The 25,271-nt window shown below is 49.5% G+C and overlaps 14 protein-coding genes across 14 annotated transcripts; 9 read left to right on the top strand and 5 right to left on the bottom strand.

The window, feature by feature from the left end:
* Positions 1–1,974: 1,974 nt before the first annotated feature.
* Pdw03_2307 (CHS4) lies at positions 1,975–4,982 on the top strand (the record flags this gene model as incomplete). Its single annotated transcript, XM_066100142.1, has 5 exons — positions 1,975–2,052; positions 2,121–2,601; positions 2,672–3,033; positions 3,094–4,773; positions 4,845–4,982. The coding sequence occupies 5 exons, from the start codon at positions 1,975–1,977 to the stop codon at positions 4,980–4,982; spliced, it is 2,739 nt and encodes a 912-aa protein (XP_065957869.1).
* Positions 4,983–5,590: 608 nt separating this feature from the next.
* Pdw03_2306 (NEDD8-conjugating enzyme) lies at positions 5,591–6,341 on the top strand (the record flags this gene model as incomplete). The annotated part of the gene is made up of 4 exons (XM_066100141.1): positions 5,591–5,611; positions 5,669–5,759; positions 5,838–6,127; positions 6,189–6,341. The coding sequence occupies 4 exons, from the start codon at positions 5,591–5,593 to the stop codon at positions 6,339–6,341; spliced, it is 555 nt and encodes a 184-aa protein (XP_065957868.1).
* Positions 6,342–6,873: 532 nt separating this feature from the next.
* On the bottom strand, positions 6,874–7,735 carry Pdw03_2305 (Cytochrome c oxidase subunit 7A; the record flags this gene model as incomplete). Its single annotated transcript, XM_014681439.2, has 6 exons — positions 6,874–6,953; positions 7,030–7,065; positions 7,220–7,262; positions 7,359–7,397; positions 7,446–7,570; positions 7,711–7,735. 6 exons carry the CDS (start codon positions 7,733–7,735, stop codon positions 6,874–6,876), a joined length of 348 nt encoding a protein of 115 aa, XP_014536925.2.
* Positions 7,736–7,981: 246 nt separating this feature from the next.
* Positions 7,982–9,073, top strand: Pdw03_2304 (Bromodomain transcription factor; the record flags this gene model as incomplete). The annotated part of the gene is made up of 2 exons (XM_014681438.2): positions 7,982–8,249; positions 8,316–9,073. The coding sequence occupies 2 exons, from the start codon at positions 7,982–7,984 to the stop codon at positions 9,071–9,073; spliced, it is 1,026 nt and encodes a 341-aa protein (XP_014536924.2).
* A 256-nt stretch (positions 9,074–9,329) lies between these two features.
* Pdw03_2303 (Mitochondrial export protein Som1) lies at positions 9,330–9,670 on the bottom strand (the record flags this gene model as incomplete). The annotated part of the gene is made up of 2 exons (XM_014681437.2): positions 9,330–9,402; positions 9,453–9,670. 2 exons carry the CDS (start codon positions 9,668–9,670, stop codon positions 9,330–9,332), a joined length of 291 nt encoding a protein of 96 aa, XP_014536923.2.
* A 256-nt stretch (positions 9,671–9,926) lies between these two features.
* On the top strand, positions 9,927–11,326 carry Pdw03_2302 (DNA repair protein XRCC2-like protein; the record flags this gene model as incomplete). The annotated part of the gene is made up of 2 exons (XM_014681436.1): positions 9,927–9,986; positions 10,037–11,326. The coding sequence occupies 2 exons, from the start codon at positions 9,927–9,929 to the stop codon at positions 11,324–11,326; spliced, it is 1,350 nt and encodes a 449-aa protein (XP_014536922.1).
* Positions 11,327–11,391: 65 nt separating this feature from the next.
* Positions 11,392–12,559, bottom strand: Pdw03_2301 (Pyridoxal-phosphate dependent enzyme, putative; the record flags this gene model as incomplete). Its single annotated transcript, XM_014681435.1, has 2 exons — positions 11,392–12,161; positions 12,226–12,559. The coding sequence occupies 2 exons, from the start codon at positions 12,557–12,559 to the stop codon at positions 11,392–11,394; spliced, it is 1,104 nt and encodes a 367-aa protein (XP_014536921.1).
* A 243-nt stretch (positions 12,560–12,802) lies between these two features.
* Pdw03_2300 (Ketol-acid reductoisomerase) lies at positions 12,803–13,999 on the bottom strand (the record flags this gene model as incomplete). Its single annotated transcript, XM_014681434.1, has 1 exon — positions 12,803–13,999. The coding sequence occupies one exon, from the start codon at positions 13,997–13,999 to the stop codon at positions 12,803–12,805; it is 1,197 nt and encodes a 398-aa protein (XP_014536920.1).
* A 486-nt stretch (positions 14,000–14,485) lies between these two features.
* Pdw03_2299 (Isochorismatase family protein family) lies at positions 14,486–16,939 on the top strand (the record flags this gene model as incomplete). Its single annotated transcript, XM_014681433.1, has 1 exon — positions 14,486–16,939. One exon carries the CDS (start codon positions 14,486–14,488, stop codon positions 16,937–16,939), a length of 2,454 nt encoding a protein of 817 aa, XP_014536919.1.
* A 1,802-nt stretch (positions 16,940–18,741) lies between these two features.
* Pdw03_2298 (RNA polymerase II transcription factor B subunit 5) lies at positions 18,742–19,087 on the top strand (the record flags this gene model as incomplete). The annotated part of the gene is made up of 3 exons (XM_066100140.1): positions 18,742–18,760; positions 18,826–18,977; positions 19,040–19,087. 3 exons carry the CDS (start codon positions 18,742–18,744, stop codon positions 19,085–19,087), a joined length of 219 nt encoding a protein of 72 aa, XP_065957867.1.
* Positions 19,088–19,866: 779 nt separating this feature from the next.
* Positions 19,867–20,355, top strand: Pdw03_2297 (Heat shock protein Hsp30/Hsp42, putative; the record flags this gene model as incomplete). Its single annotated transcript, XM_014681432.1, has 1 exon — positions 19,867–20,355. One exon carries the CDS (start codon positions 19,867–19,869, stop codon positions 20,353–20,355), a length of 489 nt encoding a protein of 162 aa, XP_014536918.1.
* Positions 20,356–20,794: 439 nt separating this feature from the next.
* Pdw03_2296 (Crotonase, core) lies at positions 20,795–21,706 on the top strand (the record flags this gene model as incomplete). The annotated part of the gene is made up of 2 exons (XM_014681431.2): positions 20,795–20,907; positions 20,974–21,706. 2 exons carry the CDS (start codon positions 20,795–20,797, stop codon positions 21,704–21,706), a joined length of 846 nt encoding a protein of 281 aa, XP_014536917.2.
* A 511-nt stretch (positions 21,707–22,217) lies between these two features.
* On the top strand, positions 22,218–23,022 carry Pdw03_2295 (Rhamnogalacturonan acetylesterase RgaE; the record flags this gene model as incomplete). Its single annotated transcript, XM_014681430.1, has 2 exons — positions 22,218–22,329; positions 22,382–23,022. The coding sequence occupies 2 exons, from the start codon at positions 22,218–22,220 to the stop codon at positions 23,020–23,022; spliced, it is 753 nt and encodes a 250-aa protein (XP_014536916.1).
* A 463-nt stretch (positions 23,023–23,485) lies between these two features.
* Positions 23,486–24,765, bottom strand: Pdw03_2294 (Oxoglutarate/iron-dependent dioxygenase; the record flags this gene model as incomplete). Its single annotated transcript, XM_066100139.1, has 4 exons — positions 23,486–24,211; positions 24,258–24,326; positions 24,413–24,715; positions 24,763–24,765. 4 exons carry the CDS (start codon positions 24,763–24,765, stop codon positions 23,486–23,488), a joined length of 1,101 nt encoding a protein of 366 aa, XP_065957866.1.
* Between the last annotated feature and the right edge of the window lie 506 nt (positions 24,766–25,271).

The raw sequence follows: 25,271 nt of genomic DNA, 5'->3' as shown, positions 1-25,271 counted from the left end.
CGGGATAGGGGCTTGATCTGTTGACGTTGACCCAACGGCGCGTATCAGAGAAAATCAACTCACAAACCACACCCCGATTAAACGATCAATGTGGGGACGAATAGATAGATGGATGATGAGAGAGAAAAGACGGAGAGCACGACAAGTCAAAAGAAAGACGGCAAGAGGATGATTGGGGCCTTGATCACGGGCCCGTGAGGTTCCACGGGTAAGATACGGGGTAGTCAGGCACACAATTTTTGTACCTGAGTGAATATTTTATATCGATATGGTGTAGAGAGGGTATTGAGGTAGATACAAAGAAAGGTAGAGCAAAAATCGAGATCATACAGCCTTTAATATCAAAATAGGCTATCAGATTGTTTCATCCCATGTTCACCTTACTTGGACGTGAGGGAAATAAGTGGACATCTTCCCGTACCAAGTGGTCTGGATTCCCGGATTATCAATCTTCCAAGATTACGGCAGATTTGAATCTTTCTTTGTCTGGTTTGCCTGGTTTGTCTACTTTGTCTAATGGACTTCCACAAATATGGTTAGGGGTTAATTAATCTCTGACATTCTTTACAAGGAGTCACTGAAATCTTCTTACCTTAGGGAATGGGGTAAATTAGGGCTTAGGAAATTAAAATCACGTACGGAATATTTTTCAACACTGGCATCCGATCAACTGAGTCATGTATATCTAATATGGGGGCGCGGCTACTAGTCACTGTACTTTGCATCCGCACTACCTATGTTGTACGGAGCTGAACATCAGTATAACCTTCCTTTGGACGATTGGAACTCAACTCAAATTTGATCATAAAATATTAGGCTGGCTGGCTTGGCACTGGGGCAAAACACACGCTAGACCCTTGGATTCCACAGTAAATGTCTAAAATTATTCACAGTTGATCAGGTGACCTGAAAGAGAGAGTACGAAACATCCAATTTCAAGCTCAGAGTAGACAGAAGAATAAAATGGCTAAAAAGAGAAATCTTAGAATGAGCAGAGCCCAGTACAAAATGGGGGAATCAAATGGGACACTGCAGGCGAGAACTTTGTACACCTGCTCCGTACGTGTACTGGCATTCAAACACTTGTACTCCGTAGTGGAGTCTGGCATGCCAGCCCCTAGGTGTTTTAAGCCTTGTTAACGGTACTGTTGTGCTCTCAAGAATGTGGGAGAAATCCTTTGAGTTGTATTCCGTATATCCAAATCGAATTGAACTCTTATACTCTGTGTATGATGGGTCCATTCACCAAATGTTTCACCATCGAAGCCAGTTAAATAGGTTGAGTCCACACCTATATATGTCGTTCATAAATGATCTGGGAGGACTTGCCCCAAACATAAATAAATGCAACACTCCGTACTCTGTACATCCCATAGAATCTGTGAAAATGAAGGGAATCAGGGGAAAAATGAGAACAAAAAAGAAGAGAAAAAATAGGAATGCCTAGCCTCTCAGCCATTGACATCTCAACCAGTCAAAGGTTTTTCACAGGGCCTCGGGAGCATCGGTCTCTTGTTATAAAGTAGGCATGGAGTACTCCGTAGTTATATATGGTATTTACTACCTACCGACTAGTAGTAAGCTAGAGGAAATGATATAGAGAACTCCGTGGAATAAAGTGTACTCCGTACTATATTTCACGTCAAACACCCCCCCCCCCCCCCCCCCAAAAAAAAGAGAAAGGGGAAACTAAGCCAGGATGGGGCTAGTAGAGACAGTCTATTTTTGACCTTTCTAATCTCACAGTCTCCTCCTTTTTTTTGACCCTTTCCTCCCCCCTTGTCTTTTCTCTTTCCCTTTGGCCCTTGATTCAAAACATTTGCAATATTCTCCAAACCTTGGAGACAAAATTTATTCTCTTCCCCTAGCCCCGGTGGCTTCGATAATCGTTCATAAATGCGACCTGCTTGAACAGATACCCCTCTCTCAGATTTGAAACACGTACCTTTCTGATTTTTCGACTTTTGCGACAATATGGCCTACCACGGCTCTGGCTCACACTCACCGAGCTATGATGATGGTCATCATCTGCAGGATGTGCCAGCTTCGCAGGTATGTGTGTGGATAGGCGGTGAACAAATCGCTAGAGCTGACCCGGTCTCCTTTTTGTCTATGGTTAGTATCGCGAGGATGAGGATGCAGCCCGTGGATTATTGTCCCAACAGCAGGGCCCATTTGAGACTCCTTTTGACGACCCTCACTCGCGCGGTGTTTCTCCCCAACGTCCGGTTTCCGGGTACAGCTTGACGGAGACCTATGCGGCGGACACCGCCCCTTCCTACCACGACCCATACAATCCCAGCACCGCCTACTCTGGCCAGGAGGAAACCACTGCGGCAGCCTTTGGGGTCCCCGGCCGAGTTGCGTCCCCCTATGCCCGTAGCGAGACATCATCTACCGAGGCTTGGCGCCAGCGACAGGTCCCTGGTGGCGCCCCTGGTGGCGGCGGCTTGCGCAGATATGCTACCAGGAAGGTCAAGCTAGTGCAGGGTTCCGTCCTGAGTGTCGACTACCCCGTGCCCAGTGCCATCCAGAATGCCATCCAAGCCAAGTACCGCAATGATGTGGAAGGCGGAAGCGAGGAGTTCACCCACATGCGATGTATGTATGGGATAGACGAGGAACATACTGCTTTAAGAGGAACAACTAATGAGCCCTTCACTCTTCATAGACACCGCAGCCACTTGCGACCCGAACGAATTTACCCTCCACAATGGTTACAATCTTCGCCCCGCAATGTACAACCGTCATACGGAGCTGCTTATCGCGATTACCTACTACAACGAGGATAAGAATCTTACCGCCCGTACTTTGCACGGTGTGATGCAGAACATTCGCGACATTGTCAACCTGAAGAAATCCGAGTTCTGGAACAAGGGTGGACCCGCATGGCAGAAGATTGTCGTGGCCCTGGTCTTTGACGGTATTGACCCCTGCGACAAAGATACTCTTGACGTTCTTGCGACCGTCGGTATCTACCAGGATGGTGTTATGAAGCGTGATGTTGACGGCAAGGAGACTGTGGCGCATATTGTAAGTGGGAATCGCCCGGACGTTGGCCCGAAACGAAAATGGCGCTGACAGAACATCTAGTTCGAGTATACGACTCAGCTTTCGGTCACGCCAAGCCAGCAGCTCATTCGGCCCACGGACGATGGCCCGAGCACACTACCACCGGTGCAAATGATGTTCTGTTTGAAACAAAAGAATAGCAAGAAGATCAATTCGCATCGCTGGCTGTTTAACGCTTTCGGCCGCATTTTGAACCCCGAGATCTGTATCCTTCTGGATGCCGGTACGAAACCTGGCCCTAAGTCCTTGCTATACCTCTGGGAGGCTTTCTATAATGACAAGGATCTCGGCGGTGCCTGTGGTGAAATCCACGCTATGTTGGGCAAGGGATGGCGGAACTTGGTTAACCCTCTCGTGGCTGCCCAGAACTTCGAGTACAAGATTAGTAACATCTTGGATAAGCCTCTAGAGAGTTCTTTCGGTTACGTTAGTGTCTTGCCCGGTGCATTCTCGGCCTATCGATTCCGTGCAATTATGGGTCGCCCCCTTGAACAATATTTCCACGGTGATCATACGCTATCTAAGCAGCTTGGAAAGAAGGGTATTGAGGGTATGAACATTTTCAAGAAGAACATGTTCTTGGCTGAGGATCGCATTCTTTGTTTCGAGTTGGTCGCCAAGGCAGGCTCTAAGTGGCACTTGTCATACGTCAAAGCCTCCAAGGGTGAGACTGACGTGCCTGAAGGTGCCGCTGAGTTCATCTCCCAACGTCGCCGTTGGCTCAACGGTTCTTTTGCAGCAGGAATTTATTCGCTGATGCACTTTGGCCGTATGTACAAAAGTGGTCACAACATCGTTCGCATGTTCTTCCTCCACATTCAGATGTTGTACAATATGTTCAACACTTTGCTTACCTGGTTCTCGCTCGCTTCATACTGGCTGACTACCACCGTCATTGTTGACCTTGTCGGTACTCCGAGCGATAGCAACGGACACACGGCTTTCCCCTTCGGCAAGACGGCCACGCCTATCATCAACACGCTTGTGAAGTATATATATCTCGCTTTCCTATTGCTGCAGTTCATTCTCGCTCTCGGTAACAGACCCAAGGGCTCCAAGTTCTCATATCTCGCCTCCTTCGTGGTCTTCGGTATCATCCAGGTTTACATTGTGGTCGACTCGCTCTACCTGGTCGTTCGCGCGTTCACCGGCGGTGCGCCCATGGACTTTGTTACTAATCAAGGCGTGAAAGGCTTCCTTCACTCTTTCTTCGGGTCGACAGGCGCTGGTATCATTATCATTGCCTTGGCTGCGACATTCGGTCTTTACTTCGTTGCCTCATTCATGTACGCTGACCCATGGCACATGTTCACCTCCTTCCCTGCCTACATGGTTGTTCAGTCGTCCTATATCAACATTCTCAACGTCTATGCCTTTAGCAACTGGCATGACGTCTCCTGGGGTACGAAAGGTTCCGACAAGGCCGATGCATTGCCGTCAGCCACGACTACAAAGGACGAGGGTAGTAAGGAAGCAGTTATAGAAGAAATCGACAAGCCCCAAGCGGATATCGACAGCCAGTTCGAGGCAACTGTGAAGCGTGCGCTCACTCCATTCGTTGCTCCTGTGGAACACGACGAAAAAACCCTCGAGGACTCCTACAAGAGTTTCCGTACCCGGCTTGTCACCTTTTGGATCTTCAGCAATGCAATTTTGGCAGTCTGCATCACCAGTGAGGCTGTCGATAAGTTTGGCTTTACTGTGCGTTTTCCAACCCCACTCTCTCCTTCTCCCAACCATAAGATTAGACCACTGACTAACCTTGATCATAGAATACCGCCACCACTCGTACAGCCCATTTCTTCCAGGCCCTCTTGTGGTCTAACGCTGCTGTGGCATTGTTCCGTTTCATTGGATGCTGTTGGTTCCTGGGTCGCACTGGTATCAGATGCTGCTTTGCACGCCGGTAGTTTGATTCCAGCAAGCACAAAAATGTGTGACCTTTTTCATGACTCTCCAGACACAATTGCCTGTTCTCTTCTTTTTCTTCCCCATACCGTGACCTGTATTCTACCTAAAGATGCCCAACTCTGTTCTCTTTTTGATTTTGCAATGCTAGGCAGTATGTATTCGCGCGGTTCTACCCTTGACGGTTACTGTGATGTTTTTTTTGTCGGGCCAGCTATGCACCAGGATCGCATTCGGAGCGCTATGATGATGTACTTCATATTCAATTTTATTTTTTTCACCTTCGAGATTCCAAAAACAAAACAGATACATGATATCTATGCAGATCCTGTAGACTGTGTAGAGCACGGACTTCCTGGTGCAATACGTCAACCGGTGGAAGGCGGAGAGGCGATAAAGGGCGATTGCTGATCTGAGACCCCCGCAAGCCCAGGACTATCTTGCCGTTGTCACCAGTTCGTGTCGCCTTTTTTTACAGCGTTGCATCTCATTTCTGTCTCTCCTTTCTTCTCTGATATTCTCCAGAGGGGTTCTCTAGCTTTCTATTTTCTACTTTGTTCTTCCGAAAACCTGTCCGTTCCACCAGGTGGGGTGGTGACTTCTAGCCAAAATGTTGAAAATTTGGTCCATGGTAGGGCTTCATTTGGCTCTGAGAAATACCTTGAACTATCACTAAGAGTTTGGCCAGAAACAAAAGCAACAGGAGGCTGAGAATGCCGAGGGTGTTGCAGGCAAGAAGAAGAAGAAGGTCACCGCGGCGCAATTACGCGTGCAAAGAGGTGAGTGACTCTCTCGTGGTGGGCATGGTCGCTTACTGGATCATTGTTACATGGATATCTAACCTCTTACCTCTTTAGATCTTCAAGAACTCACCCTCGGCAGCACGATGAAAATGTCTTTTCCGAACCCTGACGACATCCTTAACTTCACCTTGACCATCGAACCGGACGAGGGCATGTACAAGGGTGGTGTCTTTAATTTCAGCTTCGCCGTCAATCAGAACTTCCCTCATGACCCCCCCAAGGTCAAATGCACGCAGAAAATTTATCATCCCAACATCGACTTGGAGGGCAACGTTTGCTTAAACATTTTACGAGAGGACTGGAAGCCTGTGTTGAATCTGAATGCTGTTATTGTAGGCATGCAGGTCCGTTGATTCCGTTCTTTTGACTCGTCAGTACTTCCGCTGACTGGTAATATCACCGCAGTTCCTTTTCCTCGAGCCAAACGCCTCCGATCCTCTCAACAAGGAAGCCGCGGAAGATCTTCGCGTTACTCGTGACACCTTCAAGAAGAACGTACGCAACTCTATGGCCGGAGGGTCCGTCCGAGGCATATCATTTGAGCGAGTTCTACGGTGAGTGCTAGCTCGGGCTTCACCCTTGCAGGATTTTCCATCAGTTCGCATATCTAGCCTTCGCCCATACCCCATAGCGATGAGCAGATACGGGATGATGATCAATGGTTTTACATGGCAGAGACATGGTTCAGCTCCAATGAGAGGTGCACTGGTGTTTCCACGTACATATATCAGGCGTAATTAGCGCTTGAACACAATAGATCCAATTCGCTCATTTGACTGGGCAGACATAAGTGATCAAGTAGATCAATTCGGGCGTTCGGGCATAGCTACGTAGAATGGCCTGCGTCTAATGGAGCGAGAGAAAGATTTAAGTCCAAGATCATAACCGTTGGTTGTCCACTGGCATATATGTACAATCGATCTCAAATTTAACCACCCACCCCGTCGATCCACGCAAGCCTGATGGGGATATCGAGACATATGCCTCCATCGCTGGGCAATTTCCTAGATAACGTCTTGACAAAGAATAGAAGTGGCGCTGAACGGGCGGGAAGGAGACGATCGAGGGCAGGTGATCAAGGTTGATCGATTTAACCCCGCTGGGCAGCACGCTCAGCCTCGAGGCGGGCGTAGTAAGTATCGCGCTCACGCACGCGGGGGAGGTGGTAGCCTGTCAGACGAACGCATGATTAGATTTTAAGTCATCAATCGCGTGGGGCTAGCGCAGCCAAGGACAATCTACTTACCGTACCACCAGAGGTAGCCGAAGGTAGTACCGAAGCCTAGCGAACGAGATACCATGATCAGCAAACATTTCACTTTTTGACCTCATCCCAGCCAACTTGTTGGTGCTTGTACTCCACGAGGTCAATCCCGAAAGATCGCGAAATCCAACTTGTCGCATGATCTTGCTACTTGATCCTGATTACAACTTACCGAAAGCGGTGCTCAGGTCCAGAACGAGACCACGGCGGAGCATCTGTAGACAATCATTAGTTAAATTATTGCAAACTTCTCAATTGACCTGATCAACCCGCTCGGGTTAACCCGGCCTTCAACGGAAGGGGGTACGTACGCCGGTGATGGGTGGAATAGCTGCGGGCATTATGACAAACTGGTTGCGTCAATCGATGCTTGAGCAAAAGAAATTTAGGTTGCGGACAGCTTGAAACCTGCCTCGGACGTTGGTGTGGAGAGGAGAAGGGTGGCAAGAAGGAAGGGCTGATTTGTGAGGTGAAGTTGAAGCTTCGGAGCGGACTAAGCGAGCCGCCGGATTGGTCAGTCTTACTATGAGAGCGAACTATGGCATGTTCATCATTCCCTTGTTATTTTAGGCCGAATGATTTTCTTCTGACTTTCTAAAAACCGAGCCTTTTACCTCGATGAGATGAGTCTTTCGCAGTCCAAAACGACCTAGCAAAGGTCACGGCGACTAAAGGATGCTCTCGACATTAAGAATATGCAAGATGAGTGAAGCCTAGTCTAGTGGTATTATTTGCTCCACTACATATTGAATGTTGTACTTCTACCCCAAAGCTTCCCCCCCTCCCCCAAAGCTATTCAGATTTCTTCAGATTAGTCAATGAGTCAAGGTCTATGACAGCTTGCTCATCCAGATACTCACCGCCTTAACCACGTGACTCCGACTTGATTACACTGTCTGGTCGGGACGACCACTTCTTGATCAGACCAATGCAAATGGCCATGGCAACATCTGGCGCCCACGTTAAACGACCGTCTCCGTCCATCGACCAGAACAATCTGAAGCGGATAAGGAGTCATTATCATCACCACCATCGTTTACAGGAGCCCGTGGTTCTCTCATCCACCTCCGAGCCGGTCGTGCAAGATGACACCCACCTCGACCAACTGATGAATCGTGCAGTTGGCCAGACATTGAAGGACTCTGGGTTTGAATTGGCCGATCCAGCTGCGCTTTCGAGTCTTTGCAGTGCTACTGAGGAGTGTACGTGATCTGATATTGCATCCATTTTGAAGCTAGAATTGACGGGTTGCGCCTGAAAATTTCCAGACATGCTACGACTCTCCACATTCATCCGTCAGTCCATGCTATCTGCGCGACGTGTCCAACCAATACCGCAAGACTTTGATCACGCCCTGAAGCGTTTACGCCTCAATCCCGATGATCTTCTCCCTCATCTCAAATCAGCGCCCTCAGACAAACCCACGCCGACGTTATTACCATCTCCCCAACCAGAGAATGAGATATCCAGATCTCTCCCTTTTCTTACGGCTCTGAGCAGCGAAGACGACCGCACAAATCGTCCCTACATCCCAAAACATTTCCCGAGCTTCCCTAGCAAACACACCTATTCTGCCACCGCAGTCTTCATTGGACGAGACAACGACCCGCGCAAGATTAGGGAACGCGCCGCAGAGGATGGAAGGCATGGTGAGGAAGCTCTGCGAAAATTAGCGAGTGCCGCTTTCCGCGATAACCAGACGGGCTCGACTGGCCGCGATAAGAGACTTTGGGGTCGGAGAACGGACAGCATGGAAAGCATGTTCGAAAAGACGATCAAGGGTTTATCCAAAAAGCATTACAAGGACCCAATCACAAGCTCAGCCATGGATATTGATTCGGGACACCCGGTGGATGCCGACACCAAGTCCCGACTCAAGCTCTCATGGAATATGGAGTTGGGCCCCATTGTCAACAGTGAACGAGATCTCTGGCGCCGGATAAATTCAAATGCACGGCGAGGAGAGGAGAAGACCCTAAAGCCTCCAGCAAGTGTCGAGCCAGTAGATGTCATGATTGACGTATAAATCACAAAGGCTCAAGGCCCACCGGCGTTTTTTTGGTTTTTTGATTTTTTTTTTTTAAATTTTTCCCCTTCTCTCATGATTGTGGGCTGGCGCTTGTGTTTTAGTTCAGGAGCATGACCTGAGGAGATACCCCATGGCAGTCACAAAAAGAATGAATATTCAGAATGCAACTTTCATTCTTGAAACCTGCAAATCGCTGTAATCCCGTATAGCCAAACTCCGCCCAATGCGCATTTGTAATGCAAAGAAGATTATCTCATTGTTTCGCTTCCTCTGTCAGCCTAGTTGGCTCCCATGCTGTTGTTTCAACCATTAATCCACCGGCACAGCTACGGGATCAGCTTGCTATTTGACTAGAACGCGATGTTCAAAGACTCACTGTCGGAATAACCGCACTATAGGTTCGCACACCACAATCCCTGGTTCGGGAACCCCATTTTGTGGTGGGTTGCAAGAGAATTGTGTCATTTCGAGTAATGGGCACTCCTTGAGGTTGACCGGTTCGCCTTTACGGCGTTTCTCTTGGAAGTTGTGGCGGACGGTGTTGACATGATCGGGGAGGGATTCGGCAGAGAATATGGGGACGAGAGGAGCCATTATAATTTGTGATTGTGAATATGAGAAACGGAGCTAGAGTGGGGAGGTTTTGTCGAAGGTAAAAGACTCGAAGTGAATTTGAAGGGAAAAAAGGTTGGAGGTTCGGAAGCTCCGTCAGCCGCGCCATTCAAGTTTCCACTCGCATCACTTCTACACTTCTACACTTCTACCGTTTTGCTCGCATCTAGTTACTGGAATTGAGGCGTGGTTAAGATATACTATATGTTAGATCCATGACGCAGATTATTACTCACCCATGGCAGCCAATCTCGGGGAGAGATCGCTAGCTGATGTGCACCAAGAGGGACTGGATGAGGTATTGCAGCTTTCCTATTCCTTTGAATGCATGGAGTTGACTAGTTTTAGATCCTCTCTGGGTTGGTCCACTTTAATGCTGGTTACTCAAGCCATGATACACATTTATCAGGCGTGCCCACTCTGGACACTTTGCTTGAACTCTTTGCGCCGAAAGCACTTGCCGTGTCAGATGCTGTGAACGATGGACAACCTCGATCTCTAAGTGAGAAGACCACTGACCACGCGGAAATGCTGCTGCAAAATAAATTCTCGGCTGGTCAGGTTTGTAGGCCGGATGAAATCCATGCAGCGCAAGACGTTGACCCATCTGCCAATGTGTCGTTCTCAGAAAAAGAGGGTAGCAAGAAACAGCAAGTTCCTATTGTGGAGATTTCAAGCAGCCTGTCGGCTTCAGGGAAGTCACAACTACTGTACTATCTCACGGCTATCGCTATCTTACCTCGAAAATTTGGGGAGATCTCAGTCGGTGGCCAAGAGGCAGCTGTGGTATTCATAGATACCGACGACCGATTTAATGCCGATAGACTAAGGATCGTGGCTCGAGGAATCGTACTGCAGCAACGAGGACTATCTGAATCAAGTCTTGGGGCTCAAGCTCAACCAGGAGGAACGTCAGATCATCATCTGGAATCAATGCTTGTCTCTTCACTGCAGCATGTCCATGTCTTTCGGCCGCAGTCTTCATCCGCTCTTTTGGCCACGATCCATACGCTAGATTCGTACCTTTTCGACCTCTCGCGACATTATTCCGCATCACGTCAATTGCAAATGATCGCCGTTGACAGTGCTACGGCCTTCTTCTGGCAGGACCGGCTGCGTGACGAAGTCGCTCGGACCGAAGAAATCGGGCGTCCTCAGATAGAAATTGATTCTGAGCGCAAGAAAAAACAAAGTTTCCATTTGTCAGACCTCTACACCGAGCTGGTGAGAGAGCTGAAGGGTCTGCAGAGTCACTTTCAGTGTGCAATTGTGTATACCGCAACGATCTCAGGAGGTCGGGCTTCTGGCCCTAGTTACTACGACCAGTCCCAGGGTCTTGTTCCATCCCTAAGACCGGCTCTTCCTGCACCATGGGGCACTTTTCCGACATTGCGTCTAATTGTGCACCGGTCTTCTGTTCGCCCATTTTCACCGAGTATGGCCGCTCATGTAGCCGTGCAAGACGCCCCTTCACGGCAGAGCGTGGTTCAGCAAGGGAAGATATCGGCATGGGTCAATCCGTGGGGGCGTGATGAATGGCCTCGTCGTATAGTGGAAGCAATCGAGGAGAATAATGGTGGGAGCTTTTCATTTTACGTGTGTGACTCTGGGGTTGAGATGACTGATCCCAATCGTTGATTCAACGGTTCTATTCGAAGTGTATATTCATCTATGAAAATGGTTTCTATTCGATCTTGTAAAGTTCAAGTAAACAGATTGGCAATTGCCTCAACGGTTGTATTGCCGCCGCTGAATACAACGCCAACATCCCATCCATCCTTGCCACCCTCTTGTTCGACTCGTCGCCTGAAGTTCTCATCAAAGAGACACACGGCCAGTCCAACCACTGCACTCGGCTCAACAACAACCTTCATGCGCTCTATAACCAACCGCATGGCTGACTTAATCTGCTCTTCGGTGACCGCGAACACGCCTTCCACCTTCTTCTGATTGGAGATGACCTCCCAATTGAGTAGTCCCACGGGAGTGCGTAGCCCATCTGCGATAGTGAGGGTGCCGACGGCTTCCACTCGCTTTCCGGCTTGCAACCCGCGTCGACAATCATCTGCACCTTCAAAGCTGGGCTCGGCACCGAACACGCGTGTCTGCTTATCCGAGAACCACGTCGCCACGCCAGAGTTGAGACCACCTCCACCAATAGGAGTGATAACCGCATCCAGAGATCGGGACCCAGCTTGTTCGGCATGCTGTGCCTCCAGCTCTAAACCCGTTGTACCCTGCCCACAAATGACGTTGAAGTCATCATATGGTGGCACGAGAATGGCGTTTGTTCTGGCCTGTATCTCTGCCACCACAGCTTCACGTTCTACACTTGTTGAGCCGCTAAAAATGACCTCCGCCCCATGGGACTGCGTACCCGCAATCTTCGATGGCGTGCTGATGCGGGGCATTACAACATAGGCAGGAATTCCTAGAGTCGAGGCAGCGAGGGCGAGGGCTTGTGCATGATTTCCTAGAATGAAGGAGGATTTAGCTAGTATCATTTTGAATTGTGCAGCAGAAGATCGGAAAAATACCAGAGCTATGTGTAACCACCCCGCGCTGTTTGACTTCCTCCCCGCGCTCCTCCAACAGGCGCAGCAATGCGTGGAATGCACCCCGTGCTTTGAAGGCACCGATTCGTTGAAAGTTCTCACACTTAAAGAAGAATCGAAATTGTGGACGAGCGGGAATTTGGCTTTCAAATGGCGTTCCGACCAAGGCTTCAGTGGATTGTGGTGTTGAGGCGATGGTATCGAGCGTTTGGCATGTCAACAGCGGCGTACGGTGCACATGGGGCTGGATGAGTTCGTGTGCCGCTTGAATTGCGGCGGGGGTGAGCGATTGAGGTACAACAGCGGGCGAAGTCATTTTGAGTTGAGTTGAAGAAGAGAAAAGAGACAAGTACAGGTGTGGCCCTTTATTTACCCCGGGTTCTTCTCCGGGATTCGGCACGCTACACCTGCAGGAACAGAGAAAAAAAAATCTAGGAGAATGTAGTAGGGGTGGCCGGTTAAGCCTCAGAATAATATTGTAGACCTGAAAACCAAAAAATAACAATTCATAGTACATCATCAAATTTTTGAACCCCCACGGGTATCAAGGTATTATTATTTATTTCTGGTTCTCGGGGCGGAGGGAGCGGACGGCCTTTCCGGCGCGCCAGATCTCAAGATCGCGGATCTCTTGCATCTCCTTCTCGTACTTCTCACGGTAGTCGGGCTGCGAGTTGTAGTCGAGGGAGCGCTGGGTCTCAGTGCCGTTGTGGACGCTGTCGTAAAGGTCGTTGAAGACGGGCTTCAGGGTATCCTTGAAGCGGCTGGACCAGTCAATGGCACCGCGACGGGCAGTGGTGGAGCAGGCAGCGTACATCCAGTCCATACCGTTACCACCGATCAGAGGGTACAGGGACTGGGTGGCCTCCTCAACGGTCTCGTTGAAGGCCTCGGAGGGGCTGTGGCCTCGCTCACGGAGGACCTCGTACTGGGCGAGGAACATGCCGTGAATACCGCCCATCAGGCAGCCACGCTCGCCGTAGAGGTCAGAGTAGACCTCCTTTTCGAAGGTGGTCTCATAAAGGTAGCCGGAGCCGACGGCAACACCCATGGCGATGGCGCGCTCCTTGGCCTGACCAGTGACGTCCTGGAAGACAGCGATGGAGGAGTTGATACCACGGCCCTCACGGAAGAGAGTGCGGACGGTACGGCCGGAACCCTTAGGGGCAACGAGGATGACATCAATGTCCTTGGGAACATCGACCTTGGTGAGTTCCTTGAATACGGGGGAGAAACCGTGGGAGAAGTAGAGAGTCTTGCCCTTGGTGAGGAGGGGCTTGATGGTGGGCCAGGTCTCGGACTGGGCGGCATCGGAGAGCAGGTTCATAACAATGGTACCCTTCTGAATGGCGGTGGTGACATCGAACAGGTTCTTGCCAGGGACCCAGCCGTCCTGAATGGCCTCCTTCCAGGAGGCACCATCCTTGCGGACACCGACGATAACGTTGAGACCCTGGTCACGGAGGTTCAGACCCTGGCCGTGACCCTGGGAGCCGTAACCAATGAGGGCTAGAGTGTCATCCTTAAAGTACTCCTGGAGCTTCTCACGGGGCCAATCGGCACGCTCGTAGACATCCTCTTTGACACCGGCGAAGTCAATGGTCTTGATACCACGGACGGGAGTGACGACCGAGGAGACTCGGGGGAGAGCGGCAGCGGCAGCGATAGCAGGGCGAGGGAGAGCTGCGGTTATGACCGAGCGAGGAGCGGCCACACGGGCAAGACGGAGGGCACGGGGAAGACCACGAGAAGCCATTGTGAAGATATGGAAGAGAGACGAGTGGAGAGTGAAGGGGAAGAAGAAGAATGGACCGGGGAAGCTTGGGAATTTAAATAATGGGCAAACATGGCTGGGCGATTCGAGTCACCGTCACAATTCTCGGAGAGCTGATCTTGCTCCCCGGAGACCCACACCGACACCGGCCGCTATATTGATTGGAGGGTGACAACATATTATGTCATGAAGTGCGTTTCCCAGTGCGACAAGCATTACTCCGTACTCGGTAGGTAATGGCTCTCATCTCATAGATCTTTTCCCCGGAGTAGGAGCCATCTCCGGGAATATCAGGAGAGTCCAGACTCTTGTACAAAGACACGTGATGATGATCGTACATGCACTCCCGAGGTCGTTCCTTTCCTTAAAGTACCATTTCTGCCTCAGGCCGCTAAATGTCTCTCCATCTCCCACGTCTTCAAATCCATATGGTTTGGTCTGTCCAATTTCTCTCGTTTCTAGTCTAGCATGAGTGTCTTCTCATTCGGGGATCTGCCCACCATCCAGACCCGGAAGGCCTTGTTACTACTTGACTTTCAAAACGACTTTGTCCGTCCGTCCGGCGCTTTACATATCCCTAATACACCAGATATTCTCGAAACCCTCCCACAACTGGCATCTGCATTCCGTCGAGTTGGCGATGTAGTTTGGGTACGCTCGCAATATAAATCTCCCCAGACAACTGTCGACTGGAACTTTGGTGATCGCATTGTCTTGGATAGAGAGCCACATCGCAGAAAGGAGACGCTCGATTCGGATGTAATTGAAGTCGGGCCGGACCATGATGCACCTGAACCTGTCGACCCTGAAGCCTTTCTCTCCGCCGACTCTTCGCTATTCTGTGACCCGCATACATCCGGATATCAGTTCCCCGCACCGATTCTGGCCGCCATCAACGCCCAGCATGACGCCGTAGTAGACAAGACAGGATACTCTGCCCTGGAGTCCCCTGGCCTTGTGTTATCCTTCAGGACACACTTTGTGACCGAATTGTACCTTTGTGGCTCGTTGTCCAATGTCTCTGTGTTTGCGACCGCTTTGGATGCTGTCCGCAATGGGTTTTCCGTAACTCTTGTGGAGGATTGCTTGGGGTTCCGCGATTTCCAGCGGCATCAAGAAGCAATGCGACGCATGGCAGATATCCTGGGAGCGACTGGCATCACCGCTAGAGAGCTCATTCAGGAGCTAGATTGGGATGAGACTGAGGCAATCGCTCGCCAAGGTGTACAGCAGCCTAAGAGGTCAGCAACTCCGGCTGGTCTCGAGAGCATCATGGATGGTCTAGAATTCTGGAATACCGCGGACACCTCTCCCACGGATGACTCGCATGACCCAGAGGACCGGAGCCTTTTGGAATACGCTAGTCTTTCTCGCGCACAGTGCACTACTGCTGCGCAGGGGCGGGGTCCAGTGGAAGACCAAAAGAAGGTGCGCGTGCGCGTCCGTCGTCCGAAGCGCCGAGACGCCCCAAAAGAACCTTCAACTGGACCTCACCCTGGCGGGGGAACGACACCTTTACAAGTCGCGGAAATACGAAACACGTCTCAAATCAAGATTGGGGAGGGCGACTCGCGCCTCGTGAAAAACGTCAACTTGGCCGCAAACGCCTTCGAGCGTATAAATGCGGAGGTAGATTGGCGGAAGATGTACCACCTGTCGGGTCAAGTCCCCCGATTGGTTGCAGTCCAGGGCCAACCTCGACCTGATGGAGCCATACCCATATATCGTCACCCGGCAGACGAGTCCCCACCCTTCAAGCCATTCACCCCGGCGGTTGATGAAGTACGCATGGCTGTTGAACAAATACTAGGTCATCCCTTGAATCATGTGCTCATTCAGCTTTATCGTGATGGACAGGATCGCATATCAGAGCACTCAGATAAGACGCTGGATATTGTGCCAGGGTCTTTCATTTGCAACGTCAGTCTAGGCGCTGAACGGGTGATGGTTCTCCGTACCAAGGCCTCGGCATCTGAGCACGAGGGAGGCACTGAACCTTGTCGAACAACCCAGCGCGTGCCTCTACCTCACAAGTCACTTTTTGTGCTCGGTCCACAGACGAACTTGCGATGGCTCCATGGCATCCGGGCTGACAAGCGCCCTAATGCAGCCAGGTCTACGGAGGAGCAAGCCTACGGCGGGCAGCGCATCTCCCTAACTTTCCGTCAAATTGGTACTTTCATCGACCCTGTAGCCAACACAATCTGGGGACAAGGGGCTGTCAGTAAGACATTGGATCAGGCTCGCACTGTGGTCCATGGGGATCCTGCTGAAACAGCACGCCTCATTGGTGCGTTTGGCCAGGAAAATCGTGACACGGAATTCAATTGGAATGCCGTGTACGGTGGGGGCTTTGATGTGGTCAACTTTTTGACTACATCAATAGGGCAACTAGCACTTGGCTGTGATCTTGTAGCCAATTTGCGTGTGCGTCTCTGCCTGGGGGAAAGCGGCGTTCGATATCGATTGATCACCAACTATGAGCAACTGGGAGCTAGAGATATTCACTCAATGAAACTGCCAATATATGAAACGCCCGATGGAGGAACAATCGCAGGCGACTCCGTTATACTAGCACACATGGCCAACCGGTCTGCTGAGATCTCACGGCCAGGTGTAGATTCGTTACGCGGGGGTAATTTCCTGTCAACGATCGACCAGTTTCTGGCACACTGGCGTCAGCACTGTGCCACCAATCCAGCTAGTGTGTTTGAATACGGGATTGAGGATTGGGAACGTATTTTGCAGGGCCAACATTATCTAGGAGGCTCTGTGTTTACCATCGACGATTGCTCTCTATGGCCAGTTTTACGGGAGATTTTACAGATTCAAGGTGCACTTGATTCTCGGTTCGTGAGCGTGAATCAATACTATCATCGAGTCGAGAACCGGGGCATCGTTCGGTCTATTCTAGAGGAGTAAAATCGGATCGACTGTGATTTATCTCCACAAGAAAGTTCTTTCAGCAACAGCTCTTGCATTCATTGTCCCTGTCCTCGCTATGGACATATTACGAAACCTTACGAATCTGCCTGGCCATGAGCCAGACTGGTTGAAGCCCAATTTGCAACCCCATTTGGATATCGTCATTCAGCTAAACCCACCCAAAACCCCCGCTATCTTGCTCTACAGCAGCACCATAATAGTCACAAAATAAGCTCAGCCTGTATAGGTCCCCTACTTGCTATTCTGATGTCGGCTTTTGCTAGCTTGTTGCCAGTCGGCTACATAACACGCCACCTGAGAGGGAAATGAGAATTGTACGACTTACTCCTAGATCAGGTTGCTCTTAGACCCCATAGGACATTTCATAGCAATTTCACAATTACACGAGGTGCCAATCTTTTAGCTAGAAAGGTATTCCGGATAGGCTCGAGCGGCTCTACGTGGCCTAGGATTTAATACGATAGATGGTGTATAATAACACGAACCCTATAACACTATCTATGATCAAGTCCATTTGTTGATATGAAGCCTAAGCTTTAGAGTTTTGTCGATATTGTTAGCCTAACTTTTACCTACGAGCTATCTATACTAACTCAGGCGTGGTAGCCGATGTACAAGGTTATAAAGGAAGAACCTATATTATGATAGTCTAATGTGGCTTAGTAACAAAGTCATGGACAACGCTCTTGCTCTAATGTGCTTGGATCTAATCAAGTCCTATAACATCTCTCACTCCATGTAGGATCAACTTAGATAGCAGGAGGAGAACCTCTAAATTTAAACAGGTAAGGACTCGATCCTTCTCACTGATTGAAATTTCCGACTTTTGATCTAGATTAATTCGATATAGGGCCTAGGTTAACGGTAAAAAAAAAAAAAGAAAAACCGACACTACAATCTTAGGACATAACGCGCACGAGTAGACTGCTTGATAGGAACTAAATAGAGAGATCACTGGCTACGTTTCTAAGTGATGAGGTGGCCTCGTTTCCTTGTACTACGTGCCCCGCCAGCATATACTTGGGAAGTACCTAAAGTCAAGACCGACGAGGTCACATCATCCCATTGAAAGATAAGTAAAATGCCAGATTCTAAGCTACAGTGGTAAGGTAAGAGCTAGTTTATTCTCGAGCCTAATTAGCCAAGGTACTAACAAGGGTCACTCACCAGTGGCTAACCATTTTTGGGCTGGAGTAGACCGTCTTCGTCTTGGGTCACCCAGCGATTCGTCGCTTTCACAATGAGAAGCTTTCTGCCAGTTCCAAGAATATCAAGGATTTATTGGTATCATGCATGCATAGTATATTTGCTGTATTTCAACAAATGAATTTGCCAATACCCGAGTCTGTGTCTCACTGGTTGCCCTCGCGGCTCCATCAAGTGCCGTGAACTGCCTCACAGCTAGTCCCTCTTCATGAATATAGCCGGTCTAGAGTATAGTATAACCAGTTAAATCTATGACCAATGTCGTGTTGGTGTTTTTAAGGCTGTTCCTAGGTAGTGTTGTAGCTTTGGTTTCGACTTGTTGCCAAGGCTGGGATTAGGTGGAATTAAGGGGAATGAGGATTGGAATGTTGAGCAAGAGTAAGAATCTCAAGAGTAAGAATCTCAGTGGTTATAAGTTGAGGTCTTGGGTCTTGTAGAGAACAAAATATACTGTCATTAAGAGATCATGGAGAGAAGTTTGGTGATCAAAAAGGTCTTGGCACATCATCGAACTTCTCCACCTCATTTCTCTCCGCAACTCTCCTTCCTTTCTCCAACACCTCTTCTCCAAGATGCCACGCGCCGTCCGAGGTCAGCTACCCCCTTTTTTTTTCTTGCCTTTCGGATGTCTTGCTAACAACATTTATCCTTCGCAGGTTTGCTGATCGAATGCGATCCTTCGATCAAATCCATGATCCTGAAGTATGACGAAGAGCGACATGACTATATAGTGGAGGATTTGGATGATGAGAACCACCTGGTCATCAAGGAGAGCCAGCTACAGAACCTCAAGGTTCGCCTTGATCAGGTATCCACTACACCCTAGCTCTTGAAGGGCTACTCAAGGATTATTGCTCACAGATTTGGCAGGACCTTGACGAAAAAATCATGCAGCTAGATGAATCTGAATCTGAATAGGGATCGAACGAGCTATTTAGCACCGAACGCAAGGCCTACACACACGACGGAAAGCCAATTGGTCCTCATATTCCAAGTCCACAATGTACTTGCGGAAAACTGTCATTGGTGTGCCCATCTCCCACCGCTTGTTACAAAAGATCGCACCAAGGCTTCACTGGTATTCAGTGGCTGAATGCAGTCCGACCACCTCGCTCAATCGTCCTTTCCCTGACCGATGAGTACCTGGCCACTTTGCAGGGAGAACACTTTCAATGATAACGTGGGGACTGCGCTCCGGCAGTGGAAGGAATGATTGAGACTGCACAACTCGAGGCTTGTCAGACTTCACCATGCTGTGTATCCCAACTCCAGGCCGTTTTGGCGAGTCTGTACCCTTGCAATAAATCAAAGGCATGTGACATGATCGAATATTTGCGACGCACATCAACCAAAGCAGCGGAGAAATCCTTCCTCCGGCAAGGATAACCACAGGCAACACTGTATTGTAGCATGTCACTCTCCAATAACCTTGGAAGACACCGTGGGCACATGCACTGTAGTCAGACAATTGCGCCTTTATTGCATAAGGTAACAGTCACGACATTCATCGACTGGATGCCAACGACAGGTTACACTGGAAGTAGCGACGGTCTTTGTGTGTTGTATTTCTGTGCCATGGCACATTCAGGTTTCCAGTGCATTATGGCTATATAAATTCCTCAAGGATCACTCGACACAGCCTGCACATACCAGCTTACAGTATTAAATATCTTCTCTCGAGTTACTCAACATCCAACATGTCTTTTCTCCGTGCCAGCTTCCCTGGCTCTGGCGATTTCGCCCCTCTTTTCCGTCTCCTTGACGACTACGATGACCACCGCTCTTCCCGCAACCAGTCCGCGGTTCGCTCGTTCTCTCCCCGCTTTGACATTCGTGAGAGTGAAGAGGCATACCATTTTGATGGCGAACTGCCTGGCATCGATCAAAAAGACATCGATATCGAGTTCTCCGACCCCCAGACTCTGCTTGTCAAGGGCCGCACTGAGCGCGAGTATCACAACTCCTATCCACCAGCCGAGGCCGAGGAAGGCAAGGAGACCGACAAAACCAAGTTCACTCACCGGTTCTGGGCCAGCGAGCGCTCAGTCGGCGAGTTCCAGCGAGTCTTCTCCTTCCCGACCTCTGTCGATCAGCACAATGTCAAAGCCAGTCTGAAACACGGTATCCTGTCCATTGAGGTGCCCAAGGCCTCTGCCGCTACTTCCAAGAAGATCACAATTGAGTGAACCGCCATTTCCTTCACGTCCACACAGATTCCACCATGATTTTGTATGGAACTTGAACTTATTTCGTTTTTGCGAAAATTTTCCACCGACTCACTTCTAATGTATGCCATATTGTTTTCCTAATTTAGGCTGGATAATTTCATGATCCGGGGCCTCGACACATGCAAATCAGTAATTTAATGAATATTGAGTTATATAATATTCCGAAACTGGAGCTATTCCTGGAATTGCGCTTAAGAAAACCAGACCATATATCATTCAGGACGTCTTACAGTATCTCAAGGTATTCAGAGTTGTCATTTGGTTGTTTATCACGTTCTTTCCAAGTGCCGAGGTCCCCCGCAGAGCAACAACAGCCCTTTTGTACTCCAAACTATCCCTCTCCCTCTCCCTCTTCCTCTCCCTCTCCCTGTCCAGAAACAGTTACATTTCTCAAAAGATGACTGACAACTACTCTTTTGAATTTTTTACCGTACACCTTCCCCCCGATCATCAACATTTAGCCCATGTGGAAATCAATCGTCCAGAAAGGTTGAATGCCTTCATCGAAGTGTGAGCGCTAGATCTCTCCTGACTTTTGACCAGATCATCTAAAAAAAATTAAAATTCTAAATTCAGTATGTGGGAAAATATGGCCCAGATCTTCAACAAGCTCTCCTCAGATCCTCGCGTTCGCGCAGTCGTCCTCAGCGGTGCCGGAGAGAAGGCATTCACCACCGGGCTGGATATGAAAGCGGCTTCAGAACTTCTTCTGTCGTCAGATGCTAAGGCCGACCCAGCTCGAAAGGCAGCCGTTTTGCGTCGCTATCTCACTGCCTTCCAGGACTGCATCACGGCAGTAGAGCGTTGTGAAAAGCCCGTCATCGTTGCTCTTCATGGATTCTCACTGGGACTCGGCATTGACCTATCAACGGCGACGGACGTGCGTCTCTGTGCCCGAGACACCCGCTTTGGAGTCAAGGAGGTTGATATCGGGATTGCAGCAGACATCGGTACCCTCAGCCGACTCCCCAAGGTGGTCGGAAATTACGGGTGGGTAAAGGAAGTCGCTCTGACAGCGCGCGAGTTTGACGCGGAGGAGGCGCTGCGGGTGGGATTCGTTAATGCGGTGTACGACAATCGTGAAGCCACCATTGCGGCCGCATTCAAGCTCGCCTCCTTGATAGCCAGCAAAAGCCCCGTGGCCGTGCAAGGCACCAAGGAGATCTTGAACTTCTCACGCGACCACTCAGTGCAAGATGGACTGCGTTATACGAGCGTATGGAATAGCACTGCTTTGCAGACTCAGGATATCTCGGCAGCTCTGCTGTCTGGGTTGCAAAAGCGTACTCCAACATTCGAGAAACTGTAAATCGACTATTCCCACTGTATATATTTCAAATAGTTAAAAAGGGTCCTAAAGATTTCTCAAATTCTAACCAAAACCACCTGTATTTTCGCCAAGGAATGTCATCATCGCCACATCGACCGTGCTCAGCTATATACGGAGTATATCCGCACATATCATCTGTTTTAGGACAAATTTCCGACGTCTTACCCCCCATCCTTATGCACTGTTTCAATTCCGTGTACGGAGTACTCCGACCTTTTTATTCTGATGAGTTTCCATGAATCAGAAGCCGACGATCAACGGGTCTCCACATTCCAGCCCTCGGCATGTTTCATATGGCTTTTCTCCGAAACGCCATGAAACTCGACAACTGCGCAAGATCTACACCCCACTGAGGGTGTCAATTTTCCCACGTATCGAAGCTGATGCTTCACATGGCTTGAAGATATATAATCTCGAAGAATCTGCTGATTGCACAGAGAAACACTGACCGAGCCTTTTTCACTCGGAACTTGTTCTGTATTCCTTCACCATGAAATCGGCTCTTCTTCTCTCCGCGCTCATCCCTAGTGTGCTGGGTGCAACCATCTACTTTGCTGGTGACTCGACTATGGCAAAGGGGGGGAATGGAGCTCGCACTGCGGGTATGTCTGTCCTCTTGAGGCCTCCAGGATAGCATCTTGCTAATACTTCCAGGGTGGGGCGAATATGTTACGCCCTATACCTCACTCACCGTCTCCAATCAAGCTGTCGCCGGCCGTAGCGCAAGGTCATATACACGTGAGGGTCGGTTTGATACCATCGCCGCAGTAGTTCAGTCTGGAGATTGGGTGGTCATCGAGTTCGGGCACAACGACGGTGGCTCTTTGACTCCCACCGACAATGGACGTACCGATTGTTCTGGCACAGGCAGCGAGATTTGTAGTACAACCTACAATGGGGTCGCCGAGACAGTGTTGACATTCCCGGCATATATAGAGAATGCCACCAAGGCGTTCAAGGCCAAGGGCGCGAATGTAATCATCTCGAGTCAAACACCCAACAACCCCTGGGAAAGTGGAACTTTCATTTATAGCCCGTCGCGTTTTGTGGGCTATGCGCAGCTAGCCGCGGCGGCGGCCGGCGTACCCTATGTTGACCATGGGGCTTATGTGGCAGACCGGTTCCAGACTCTCGGCCTGACTGCCGTCGATGCGTACTTCCCCTTGGACCACACGCATACCAGTGGAGCCGGTGCATTGGTGGTGGCTCAGGCCTTTTTCAAGGCTGTGGTCTGTGGGGATGTTGCGCTGAATAGTTCTCTCAGCACCACCGATTTCCCTGGCTCGTGTCTCTAGACGCGTGGACGACATCGCTAAGATCATCGATGCACCCTGGGGCATTTCAGGCCGTGTTAGATCTGCCCCAAAAGGAATGATGCTTTTTTTTCTCAGATAACGCGCTCAGCTAGAACGTTGGTCAACCCATACGAATCATAGTCTCCGGGGAGATTAGTATCCAAAGTAAAATGGAAGTGATTGACATGACGCAGCTGTCATCTTTTAACAAGATTGGAGATGCCCTCGGTGGACGGGGATACTGTTGTAGCAAGCCAGCGCAATGAACCAGTGCACAGTCGATTAATGTATGAGGAAGTGCTATGAGAGATTGAAAAATCTTCAACATAAAACATCCCTGTGTAGGGATGGTCCTCACCACTGCCATGCAGGTGCTATGCAACTCTCCTATACACCGTTGGTCTGAATGGCGTAGAGGTTTGCGATTCTCTCTCATCAAACGGTATCATGGTCATGTATCAACTCAGCTCAGAAAATCCTTTTGACCCTTCAACGCTTTCGCTAAAATTTCCGGATACCACCGCTGTCCAACATCTTGGTGACTGGTCACTCGAGCAATGAAGGTGCCCTGGCCAATACTCCCACGGAAGATTTCGTTAAAAGTTGCCTCGGCATCCGATTGGACCTGGTCATTTTTCACCAAGTCACGAATCTGAGCTGGGATTTTCAAAGAGATCGTATCGGCCGACAGGTCCAGACTCACTCCCTGGAAGACCGGGAAGGAAAATCTAGGTCCTAGAGAGCCCGCAATGTCTTGAAAGTTCTCCGGCCGTAAGCTTACGCGGTGAGTGGTCGCCGTGCAGATCCCCCCCGTCAGGGCCTCTAAGGACCGGCCAATGTTAATAACCAACGTTCCCGGTAGTGGCGGAGCAGGAATCCATGTCCCGGTTTTGTTTTGGACCTCGAGACCATGGTGAGGGGTGCCCTGCAAAAGGAACGTGAGGAATCCGGAATCTTTATGAGGACCAACCCCTTGAAATTCGGCATTGCTAGTTCCAGGTGGGGGAGGGTATTTGATCAACTTCAGCTTGTGTTGCTGCGGGCTGTCAAAAGCCGGATCGAATGCAGTTGACGGGAGTTCTAACGCCTCTGCGATCAAGCCTGGGAATGACTCTGCTAGGTTGCTCACTTCCGACAGATATGCGTCGAATGATTCACGAAATCCAGGGATTGCCGTTTCATCCGGCCACTAACATGATCAGTCTTGACAGATACAAAAGATATTCCGATCTTACCTGGTTAGGACCCACCACATTCCTATACAAAGGCTCGTCTGGACCAGGTGCAGGGAGCTCGGTTGCAAACTGACCAGGGGTGTTAAAAAAAAAATCTTCCGAAAAAAAAAAGGGAGAATCAAAGTAAACTCCAACGATAGAGCCCCAGCGCTTACATCGAATTGTTCACGATAATCAGGCTGCAACGCCGTAATTTCTGCACCAAGCCTTGAGTAGCCCAGAAAATGCGGACTATTGACCATCTCGATCTCAAGCCTTTTTTCAAGTGGTAGTTCAAAAAGACCTAGGGCCTTTTCTATGAATTGTTCTTGGGTTTGAACCGAAATTGGGGCATTTCGAAGATAAAAAAACCCAACATTCACAAGGGCCTCGCGAAGGCTTGCTAGAAAGGTGGGTTTAGATGGGGATTGGGCCTGAGAGAAATCCAGAACAGGGATTGACGTGAAAGTTGAACTCGACTACCAAGATTAGCGGGGATTCCAAGGAGCGAAATGACAGATCCTACCATTTTGAAATCAACACAGTTCCAGATGAAGCTGCAAAGTTGAAACAAATAAGAAATAACCCATGCCAAGGTCCTTTGATTGGACGATGATGGCGAATGTGGTTCTGATCGAACCCCGCTCTCGAGTACAGTCGGAAACACCTTTGAAGGAAGAAGATGCGGAGTTGTAGATTCTGGTGAGCGGAGAAGGGTTCCTACCTCCTTCAGATAGATTGACCATGTTTGATTGAAAGACAAACCCTCTCGGCATGCTCTCATGGTCTTCGATGATATCGGAATCCAACACGGCCTTTTTCTCGGTAAATGGACTTTAAATGGACAAGGTGTCATTGAAATACACCAAGGTCTAGCTTGCGATCTACTCTTCTTGCTTGCGTTATACCGTTGGTCAAATGATTGTCAATTCCAGATTTCTCTCAACTCCCTGATTTGATGCAATCACTATCTCATTGAATGAGCCCCCGCCCCTCGACTTTTGACAGCGTTCCTTCTTGCTATACATCAAAACA

Source organism: Penicillium digitatum, chromosome 5, assembly GCF_016767815.1.
Source record: "Penicillium digitatum chromosome 5, complete sequence".
NCBI lineage: Eukaryota > Fungi > Ascomycota > Eurotiomycetes > Eurotiales > Aspergillaceae > Penicillium > Penicillium digitatum.
The sequence above is the reverse complement of the archived record's forward strand: the minus strand, read 5'-3'. Positions and strand labels throughout refer to the sequence as shown.